We start from the raw sequence: 12053 nt of genomic DNA on the forward strand, positions 1-12053 counted from the left end.
CATATTTAATATGAAATTATTCAACATATAATTATCACATATTTATATGTATACATCTCTTTAACATTTAAATCTTAGTCCAATATTTTTTCTCTCTTAATTATAGATTACATCGATAATTAACCCTATTATATTAATCTCATCAATATGCAATTGATGACCCGAGATTTATGTGTATAACCATAATACGCACACTCTATATCATAGAATCGAGAAAAAGGACTACGTGTAAAACGTGCTATAGGGATCTCAACCAGTGTTATTGAATGTTCAAGAGGTAACTCACTCTTTCTACTAAGGTTGTTACCCTATTTCATTATGCATCAATTGAAATCATTAGATATTGATGTTTTAGTTTAATCTCATTTACTTGCTCAGAACATTTTTTTTCTTCAAAATAATCTTTCATATTATTTACTTGTTAACTTTTCTATAACAGTCACTTGTGGAAATTGATGGAAATGACTTTTGGGCTTAGGCCCATAGGAAAGGTTAAGGAAGTAGGGAGCTTTGTCCACATGGATAAATTTAAAATTGCCTACAGGATATAAATATCAAGGTATTCTAGTTGAGGGTCCAAAGTGTGTTAGTGGTAGAAATATAATCCTTTCACCACATACACACGCTGTCGTTGCCATTTGGTCGGACGGGTGAGCGGGTGGGTTCAGGTTCCGATAATTGCTCTTGCTTGAAAAATAACTAAATTTTTATTGCTTATTTCTTTATTTAATAAATCACTTTTATTAACATTTTGTTGACCGTTTTGTTTGACCGTTTGCATTACCGTTCATTTTCTTGTTTAAGAATGTTGTACCAATGTTCATCTTGCTATTTAACAAAGATCAGACCTGAGAGAGGAGAAACACAACTGATACTTTCTTACTTCTTCTTTTGTTTTCATCCAATTGTTCTTCTGTCCTTAACAATCTTCTCATCAATTCTAGTCCATTTTCCGGCGAGTGCACGCCTGAATTTGGAGGTTGTGTTAACCTTGTGGAGCAACTAACATCGCGATTAGCACCAAGGTCACGCCATAATTTTTTCTAGGACAATGGTTTCTCCATGGCGCAATAACCCTTCGGGACATCTGTTCTAACATCTTACATATTTATAGATGATAGGCGAGGATTTTGATTCTTTCAATGAGCGAGATAGTTAATTGAGCTTGGGAGAGAAAAATAAATACTTTAGTATTTTTTTTAGCTTTTAATTCTTGGATGTTAGAATTGGTCATTTAATCAATCAAATTTGTGTTACAATTGAAGAAATCAATTGTCTCATCTTAGTTAAATTTAGTTTAGCGTTTAGTAAATTAATTCACCTTCCCTTCTTAAGTTCTCAAGATAAAATAAGGTGTTAGTGATTACAATAATTAGACAAATTAGAAAACTAATCTTGAAGGCAACACTCGACACTCAATGCATTACCTAGAACGTTGACATCGTAGACTTGCTTGTTTGCATGGTGAGACAACATGCAACAAAACTTGAAAACAACAAAATTAAAAAAGATAATAACAAGTGATAGCTTTAAAAGACTTGAAAGTTAGCTTGCCAGAATAAGATATCGTAAAGTGTTTTTGTGGATTTCGATAGTTAATCTTAGAATTATTTATTAAGAATTGATGATTTTTTTTAAAAAAAATTAGATAGGCAAACAATAATATTTATCACAACAAAGTTGAAAATAAAAACCCTAATCAAGTAGAGAGTTTTGAAGAACATTTCATTGCATTTATATGCTCAAGTTGAACACTCATTCAATTAGCTTTGATAGGCTCTGTAGTGAGACCATATCCAAATGGGAAAAGAGGATCATAATGTGGATCTCCAAAATTCATTGGCAATTGATCAACAGTCTTGAACCATGTCATTGAAAGCTTACCAATAAAGCCATAGTCACCAAATAACACATCTGTAATGCCTTTGCCTTCAGTTCCTGGAAGCCATGTAGCAACAAGTGCATCCATCGAAGCAATATAAGGTTGGATTACTACTGGTCGTCCTGAGATTACTATAACTACACATTTTACTACTCCACAAACATTTGTGATTGTTTCTGGACCAGGATGAGGAATTGTAAGATTCAAGCTATCACCATTGGTTTCTGCATATGGATTTTCTCCAACGACGACAATGGCATAAGAAAAATCGTGTGATTTGAGAAATTCCACACTTGGATTCTCTTCAAATATAACTTTTGTTTCAGGATCAACTGTGTCTTTTATTGCAGCAAGGATTGGTGTACCTAAAAAGGGAGGTTGGTGTAAATATTATGCTAGATCATAACCCTTAATCACTAGTTTGTAGTAAATAATTTATATAAAAAGAAACTATGTTACTTTACCAATAGTAAGGTTGTTGCCACTAAATCCTTGCCATTCCATAGTCCAACCACCACACTGATTTCCAAGGTTGTTTGCATGGCTTCCAGCAACAAGTATCTTTGGTGCTTTCTTTGGGAGAGGCAGTAATGGTTGGTTAGGAAATTTTCCATTTTTCAATAATACAAGTGATTTTCTAACAGCTTCTCTTGCTAATTCTCTATGCTCCTGTTGGGAAGAAATAAACCATAAGAAAATGTGATATTTTTTCATTCATAATATTAAAGATGTTAATTATTAAGTACAAGTACCTGTTTACCAAGCTCATTAATCAAACTTAAGTCAGCTAATGGGTTCTCAAATAAACCCATAATAAATTTGACTCGCAATATTCTCTTCACTGCATCATCAATTCGACTAATAGGAATTGCATTATTTTTTACCAAATAGGTAAGACCGTCGATGAACTCTGTGTAGTTGTATGGCACCATAATCTGTCACAGATTATGTAAATGAGCATTGTTATTTGTTAAAATATAATCTAAGTGTCAGCATATAACCAACCATGTCAACACCAGCATTAACGCTCGCCATAATGGAATATGTATAGTTAGAATGAGGTGGACTTGTAATCTTATCAATACCCTGCCAATCTGAGATTACAAAACCCTGAAAAATACCAACAAAATATCTAAGTTACTCTCCATAGTTCTTTCCCCAAGGTTATCTACTAAATAACAATGTGTGAGATGACCAAAATATATAGTAATGAAGTATTTACCCTAAAATTAAGAGTATTTTTAAGAAAGTTGGTAACAAGATTCTGGTTTGCGTGCATCTTCTCTCCATTCACGCTTGAATACGAAACCATGAGGGTTGCAACTCCCTTGATTATTGAGTTGTAGTAACCTGGCATATGAATGCTAAGTAAACTATGTCTATCTATTACTGTGTTGTTCTCATTGATCCCCTTAGTTGTTCCACCATCTCCAACAAAGTGTTTTGCACATGCTGCTACATTTTTTCTATATAAATAAAAGAAACGGGTCGTCAGAAACTTCATTAGGAAAATACTTATTATCTTGACCAAACAAAATACCCTATTTTTAAATCATAAATTACATCTATAATAGAATAATAATATTATAAATGATCGTAAATATTGGTAAATGACTTTTTTTTTAATGTTTTAATACTATAAGTTTGTCTTTGAATATTGATTTCTAGCGAAAGAGTTAACGTTCTCGAAATTGTAGATCAAATATATGGATTATGGTGCTACAATTTTTTTGAGGACTCACTTTCCAGCGACATATGGAACACCCTTGCGAGAATTAGGTGGGATATCTCCTTGTAAACCTAGTATAATCTCTCCATAGCTTGAATGATCTTAGGATCTTCACCATAACTTTCATAACACCGACCCCATCTCTGGATCTCTACAAACCTAATTAAGAAAGAAGTCACAAAAGAAAACATATCAAAAATAGAAAAACAATTTAATAAATCATAAAATGACTAGAAGAGAAAAATAGTTACCGCTATACAAGGTGCAAAAGTATAAGGAATCCCAGTAGCTCTAACTTCAAGTGCAGTAGCAATTCCAATCTTTTCACAAGCTGAGGATCCCTGGTCAATCCAAGAAAATGTCGTAGTTTAGAAGCTAAAAAATCTCCCCGTAATATAGACTATATATATTTATCTTACCTCGTAGCTCCAAGACCAATATTGTGAGGGAAGATTGTTGCTTTATAGACATTGTTGTGACCATGTACAGCATCAACCCCATATATCATTGGAATTCCAAGTCTAGTCGACAAAGCTCCTTTTTGAATTTTATTGACCATGTGGACCCAATCCTTGGCTGAAGCTTTCTTTGATGGAACACTGCCTCCACCACTCAATACACTCCCTAAGAAATAAGATATCATTTTTATTTATCATAATCTCTTCGCACAAATTAAACAAATTAACATATGCTTTTTCTCTCAAAAACATTAAGAAATGTAAGAAGAGAAATAAAGTAATATATTTACCAATGAAATATTTTTGCATAACCTCAAATGTAGCATTAACTCTTTCAATTTGCACCATTTGGCCAATTTTTTCCTCGAAAGTCATCCGACCAAGTAGGTCCTTAATGCGAACATTCAAGGGCTGTTTTGGGTCTTTGTATTTCAAATATTCAGCTCTTGCCAATGTTTCAGAGAAACAAAGGAACAAAAGTCCCACTAAAGTGATGAGAACTCTTGCCATCTTGCTTCATTAAGAAAAAACCCAACCAAAGAAATAGTAAAAGTAGGGTTAGTTTTTATTTATTAAAATTTATAGATAATCACTAAACTTAGAAACTTTATTTCAAGAATATAAGTTCTTTTAGTTTGCAACTGTGATAGGAAATATTATGGAGAAAAATATTCTGAAACGAAGAAAGAAAAAAAAAAATAAAAGGCATAAAGAAGAGAAGTAAAACAACATACTCCTATAAAATTTTGATTAAAATACCTTATTTTGATCCTGTTAAATTTTACTTCATATTCTTTCAATTTTCCAATTTGAATCCTCATGTTAAATTTGGTCTCAAATTGATTAAATAATAATAATTTTATGCAAGAAAATAAAGTATATAAATAAATTTTCAAAATGCATAGTAAAAATGGTAACAATTTTTTTTTTTAAAAGAAATCAACAATAAGCTAGTACGGAGAATTAATAAAAGATTTATTAAAAGTATATAAACTAAAATTGAAATTAAAATTAAACAAATTTCAAAGTCTAAGGAATAAAATGATATATTAATCCAAAATCTTCCTCTACTTCACAAATATAAATTCGACGATTTTATAAATATAGGGAAGTCAATTAAAAGAAAAATGGCTAAATCTTAAAGACATTACACATTTCTAAATTTGATGGTTAGCCATTTAGAAGTCATAAAAACCTTTTATGTTATTAATTTTTTTTTTAAAAAAAAAATTGTCTAGTAATAACAATTTGACATATAAGAAATTAATGAATAAATGAGAAGAGTAATGTAAAATAATATTTAAAAGCAAATAGTTAGAAAACTTACTAAACAAGAAGAAAAAAAGGATCAAAGAGAAACCAATTCCTATACTTTTTCTATTGTAATTTGTTTCGATCCTAATTCAGATCGAAAGAGAGAAGATGATTATGCATAAAAGTTTTTAGGCATTTATACAAGAAAGTTATTACTATTTTTGTTATATCGAAATTTTGGGTATTGAATTGATGGTTTTTCTTTTTTTTTATCCAATTTTAGTTATTTTGACTTGTTACTTGTTTTGAAAACTTCTTATCACAAAACAAAGGATAGATTATTTTGTGAATTTTGCATCGTAACAGATCACAATGCATATTGTTGTTTTCGTATTTTGAACCCTTTTATTTTGTATACCTTTTATATTCTTTCAGTATGTTTTTCTTCTTAGAGTATAAAAAATTAACCGAACAAAGTTGAGGTTATATTGAAGAAAAGCGTTTTTGCATTATCACAACATATCACAATGCATATTTTTGTAAAAATTCGTTTTTTAAGTTGCATATTATTGTTTTCGTATTTTTAACCATTTTATTTGTATACCTTTTATATTCTTTGAGTATGTTTTTCTTTTTAGAGTATAAAAAATTAACCGAACAAATTAAAAGCATTTTTATATGTAAATGATTAGGTTGAGATATAGCTAGATTCTCATTCTTAAAGAAATTCAAGTCCTCAATATATATGTAAGTTTTTTTATCAATCACTAGTGCTGTAGGTATTTAAGGATATAACAACCGGGTTCTCAAATTGGTTATTGTTTAACTTGAAAAATACTTAAATAGAAGAAAATTGAGTAAAAATTTTTACGGCTATAAAGAAAGCTATATGAAAGAGAAATCATCATGTTCGTTTTAATTTTTACCGCTATAAAGAAAGCTATATGAAAGAGAAATCATCATGTTCGTTTTTTTGCCAAGGTTATAAAAGGTTTTTATAACATTAAACTACACAATAATGAATAGACTTTGTATAGCATTTTTTCATACTATCGAAAAAATGTTGTGACAAATTCGAGACTTTTAATAACATCGACTACATTTACAAAATGGTATCTAAACTGTGATGCTTGTTGTAATGTAAGTACTTTCACACTACCTCTCGTGGTTTGCATGAAATTTGTGTTGTCTAGATAAAATTGGTGTAAGTGATCGTGATAGCTAAGCAAAATTGTAATTTCAATCTCGTGGGGAAGATACTTGGTCTTAAAACCATTTCTATATAACAACTCGACGCATGTCTTTTCACGTATCACCAATGATGATAGCATTACAACACTAGCCTTATCCCCATGACACTTTCTACCCAATGTAAAAGCCTTCTTTCATTTTTAGGGCTGTGGAGTGGGGTCTACCTAGATTTTGAAAAGCTATCACTACTACAAAACTCTCTACCCATATATGTATTTTCTTTCTTTTCTTTTCCGTTTTTGTTAGTTTTAGGTCGAATTTTTTATATGCAATTCTTTCTTAAATTTCATGTACTAGTCAGATCATAGCTTCAAATGCATATGAATCAACAAATAAATATCATAATACTACAAAATAGTTAAAACTTAGAAAAAATGTGTTGGAAATTTCGCTTTGATTGGCTTTATATTTTTCCAAAGTCTTGGTTTCTATAGATATTGCATCAAAAGTCTTAACATCAGGTTTAGACATCAAAATATTTCCTAAAGAATATTCTTTTCTAGTCTGAAAATTCTCGGCAAATTGATTTTGTCTGATATTTTCCTTTATTGCAGTGCAACTTATTTTCTCCTATTTGGGAGATGTTTACTTTTTTGGATTCATCTATTATAAGAGGTATATCTTGGTATGCTTTTAAAGAGTGAGAGGAGTTTTTATTATGTCGATTTGGTTTTTGAGAGCAAGACAATTTATGTATTTTAGCCAAACTTTTCTTCATTGTGTACTTGATCGTTGTTCATCATTCCGCTGTGCAAGTTTTGCATCCGTTTGTTGCAACATTTTGAAATCATCACAACATAGGGAGAGCCTAAGTCCTAGCTGCCAGAGAAGAGATTCTCAGACTTAGGGGAAGTCTAAGATTCAGCTTCGGAAAAGGGAGTTCTCCATTTTAGGGGAATCCTAACACTCTTCAATGAAGGGAGTTCATAACTTGAAGGAAAGATATTGTCGTGGGAGGAGTCTCGTCACCAATATCAAGCTTAGAGGGAGCCTGAATTGAAGGGATCGAATCCTAAGTGGAAACGTGTGATCACCTTGCAATTTTATTTTCGATTTTACATAAACAAAATACGGTATAATAATAATAACATAATGGATAAACAATCAAGATTAACATGTATTTAAGAGAAAAAAAAGATGGAAGAGCTAAAACTTACCTTTTTAGATTCCCCAATTCTTCACGATTCCCTCTGCATCTTCTCCAGAACATCTCTTCAATGATCAAGGGACACCACGTAAGTGAAACCTTGTTATTCTCTAGGATCCCAAGAATTGGATGTGTGGTCTCCAGGACTTGGAAAAAGAAGAAGAAATAGTAGAGAAAAGAAAAGAGATTTTGAGAGAAGTAGTAGGAGACTAGGATAGAATTCCCAATTCAACTATGTCATAAACATGAGTCATGAAGATCTATTTATAGAAAGGAGGGGTGACCCCCTTCTCCTAGTCTTTCCTATTCCTACTCTAGTTCTAATTTAATTAACTAGTCTAATAATTAGATAACCATATATATTAAATCCAATATAATATATATAATTAATTAATAAATAAATAAACATTACATGTTTATTTATCTCTACTTCTAAAAAAGTAATTAATTAATTACCATTAATTAATCAATTAAATGACTATATTAAATCATATTTAATATATAATTAATCAACATATAATTATCACATATTTATATGTATACATCTCTTAAATATTTATCTCTTAAATCATATTTTTCTCTATAGATTACATAAATAATTAACCATATTATATTAATCTCATCGATATGCAATTGATTTGAACAATTCAAACCATTCCTCTAATATATCATTTAGTGAGCTGACAAGGGACCTTATGGACTTATAGAATAAAAGCTCCAATGATATAAGATTAATTAATTAAACTTAAATTAATTATTTTTTATTAACTACCGGTCACTCCAGTAAAGACTAATAGTTGTACTCTTCGTACTGTAGATTTATTTCTGTATCCACGGATATAACCAATCAATAGTGAGTTGACTCTTCACAAATTACTCATAACTATAACTAGGTCAAAATATTATTTTACCCCTATAGTTACATCTAACTCCTTAAAAACCACGATCTCTTTAATGAACAAACAATTTATAGTCCAACTATAAACTAACACCTCTTGGCTAGTGAGAAGTTGAGGCCTCAATGTTCAAGACTCAAAATTAGCTACTAAGGGAGTAATTTATCTACTTTCCATAAGGTCGGAAAAGGAGTGAGTTTCATCTTGTGAAATTGTGTTCCCAACTCTCTACTTGGACAAGTCCCCAAAATGGTAGGCTTGTTGAGTCGGCTAACAAGGTCACTCTCACCCATACAAATAAAAGGATTGCTCTCATAGACAAGAGTTCACAACTCACTCAATATTGAAGTTAAGTCACCTATGGTCATCCTATTCATTTCGTGGTCTGATCTTATACAAATTCTTTATATAGAATACCCCCACTCGCATGTTTCCACATGAACAATTAGGATCAGATCATTTGTAGCAGTTTACAATAATTGTAACATCTACAAAGCAGGTCGTATTCGTAATGTCACCAGGATAAGGTACCCAGCCTTATCCATCTACTATAGACCATTTAGGTTATTAATTAAACATGATCCACCTATATGTCTCTACATATATGTTTAAGTTTCATAAAATAATCTTGAATCGTAGTTTATTGGATTGAATTAATGCAGTCTAAACACTAATAAAAATACCTCTTATTTTATTACATATATAATTTGTCTTTACAGACTACATGATACACTCGATTTAGGACATTAACTCCAACATAAATACATTTGAGAGGAAGTCTCACATCTAGAGGGAGCTTAGGTGATTTGGGAGTTGAGCTCTCTATAAGCCATTGTAGTAATTGGTATATTACTGATAAGTATTACATTATAAATTTCTTAACTCATCATTATTAGTGGATTATCTTTCCTGGGCACACAACCCCCCAGACGTTATTGGTTATCACTGAACTAAGTTACCAACTCCTGTGTTCAGTTATCTTTACTATTATTAGAATTCTGTTGTCATAATACTTGTTAATGCTTTCTATTTAACATCCGAATTTTGAATGTTAAGTCATCGTAATGCCTTTTCAATTGGTATAAGAGTGGGTCACCTTTATCTCAAGTACTTTGATCATACATGAGATCAAAGAAGGTGGTTCTACCACTCGTCCCCTGGTCCTAGACAAATCTAACTATTCTTATTGAAAAGCACGAATGATTATCTTTCTTAAGTCAATCGATAGAAAAAACATGGAAGGAAGTGATAATTGGGTGGACTCATCCTACCATCAAAACTAATTATGGGAAAGAAATCATGAAGCCCGAGTCACAATGGACTGGAGAAGAAGATGAAGCTTCGTTAGGAAATTCTCGGGCTCCGAATGCCATATTTAGTGGTGTGGATCACAAGATATTCAGACTTATTAACACTTGTCTCTCGGCTAAGAAAGCATGGGATATTTTTTCCATTGCACATTAGGAAACTTTGAAAGTCAAGAGGTCAAGACTGTAGTTGTTGACATCAAAATTTGATAACCTCATAATGCATAATGATGAGTCTATTGCTGATTTTAATATCAGACAATTAAATATTGCAAATGAGTCCTTCACTCTTGGAGATAAAATCTCAGAAGAAAAACTTGTCCGAAAGGTACTTAGGTCTCTACCTAATTGATTTGATATGAAAGTTATTGTTATTAAGGAAGCTCAAGACATAACCAGGTTAAAAGTCATCGATGAATTGTTTGGTTCTTTCCTCACTTTTGAGATGTTTCTAGGTGGAAAGATTGAGAAGAAAAATAAGGGCATTGCTCTTTAGGGAAGAGCTTGTTGATCATGATAGAGAGCTAGAATATTCTCTTGCTGAATCTATATCTTTACTTTTAAAATATTTTAGTCGTGTTTTCAAACTAGTTTGGCAAGAGATCTTGTAGAGAATCAAATTCCTGGAGAAGCATGAAATTGCCTTGTAGTCGGTTTTTCCATTTAAAAGAAACTAAATCACAACAGTTCATACAAAGAACAATGGAGAATAAACATTCTATTCAGCATGTCATTGAAGATGGAAAATAGGGAACACGTTGCTCATCTTTGTAGCATCCCAAACTTCTCAAAAAATCTTCTTTCTCTGATCACGAACACTTTTTCATGATCTAAGAAACCATCATTAGAATAACCTTGTTATTCTCTAGGATTCCAAGACTTGGATGAGTGGTCTTCAAATGCTCGGAAGAGGAAGAGTTAGAGAGAAAATGGTGTGGAAGTAGAGGAGATGTTTCGTATGGAGGCTAGGTAATTTTGCACAATCAAAATTCTTGCCCTAAATGGGTTATAAGGATATATTTGATTGGAGAAAGGTTAAACTATTCTCCAAGTATTTCCTTTTATACTCTTAATGCTAATTAATTAAATAACCCTTATTTAATTAGTTGACAAATTAAATAATCATAAATCTTATTTAATATATAATTAATTAATTAACATATAAACATCATATATTTATATGTATCCACCTCTATAACATTATAATTAGTTAATTCTTCATGAATCTAATCCACTTGAATTTAATGTTTGAATCTCATTCAAATATTTCTCTCTTACATAATTTGGATTATAGATCACATTTATAGTTCACCGTTATAGATTAATCTCACTAATATAAAATTTCCTCAATTGATTTGATAATTCAAACCATTCCTTATTAATGATATGATATTAATTAATTAAACTTTTTAATTAAATTAATCAAATTTCATTAACTACCGATCATGCCACTAAAGACTGATAGCTACACTCTTTGCACTACAGATATATTTATGTGTCCATGGACATAACCAATCAAAAGTAAGTCGAACCTTTACAAATTGCTCATAACCACAGCTGGGTCAAACTACCGTTTTACCCATGTAGTTACATCTAACTCCTTAAGTACCACTGATTTCTCTAATGAACAAACAGTTTATAGTCCAACTATAAACTAATACCTCTTGGGTAAATGAGAGGTTGAGGCCTCATTATTCAAGACCCGAAATCAGCTATTAAGAGAGCAACTCATTTACTTTCCCTAAGATCGGGAGGGAGTGAATTTCATCATGTGTAGTTGTGTTTCCAACTCCTTACTCGAAAAAATCCCCAAAATGGTAGGCTTGTTGAGTCGGCTAACATAGCCACTCTCACCCATACAGATCAAAGGATTGTCCTCATAAACAGGAGTACACAGCTCACTCAGGATTAAGGTCAAGTCATCTATGGATATCCTAGTGAAATGTAAGTCTCTTCTAATAACAGTGTTATATAGAGAGACTATTCATTTCATGGTCCAGTCTTGTAAAAACTCTTTGTATAGAATACCCCCACCCACATGTCTCCACATGAACGATCATAGCACTTTACAACAATTGTAAAAACTACGAAGCGAGTCAAATTCGTAGTGTTACCAAGATAAGGTATCT

General features: G+C 31.5%; 1 protein-coding gene across 1 annotated transcript; it reads right to left on the bottom strand.

Annotated features, from left to right (window-relative positions):
* Positions 1-1649: 1649 nt before the first annotated feature.
* LOC120091518 (beta-glucosidase BoGH3B-like) lies at positions 1650-5472 on the bottom strand. Its single transcript, XM_039049596.1, is given in 13 exon segments — positions 1650-2247; positions 2347-2551; positions 2635-2817; positions 2888-2992; positions 3105-3348; positions 3625-3697; positions 3700-3754; positions 3756-3770; positions 3863-3930; positions 3933-3952; positions 4031-4235; positions 4360-4583; positions 5397-5472. Coding segments are annotated over 12 exon segments (1881 nt in total). The 5' UTR covers positions 4580-4583; positions 5397-5472; the 3' UTR covers positions 1650-1759.
* Positions 5473-12053: the final 6581 nt, after the last annotated feature.

The sequence above is a fragment of the Benincasa hispida genome, chromosome 11 (assembly GCF_009727055.1).
Source record: "Benincasa hispida cultivar B227 chromosome 11, ASM972705v1, whole genome shotgun sequence".
Classification (NCBI taxonomy): Eukaryota; Viridiplantae; Streptophyta; class Magnoliopsida; order Cucurbitales; family Cucurbitaceae; genus Benincasa; species Benincasa hispida.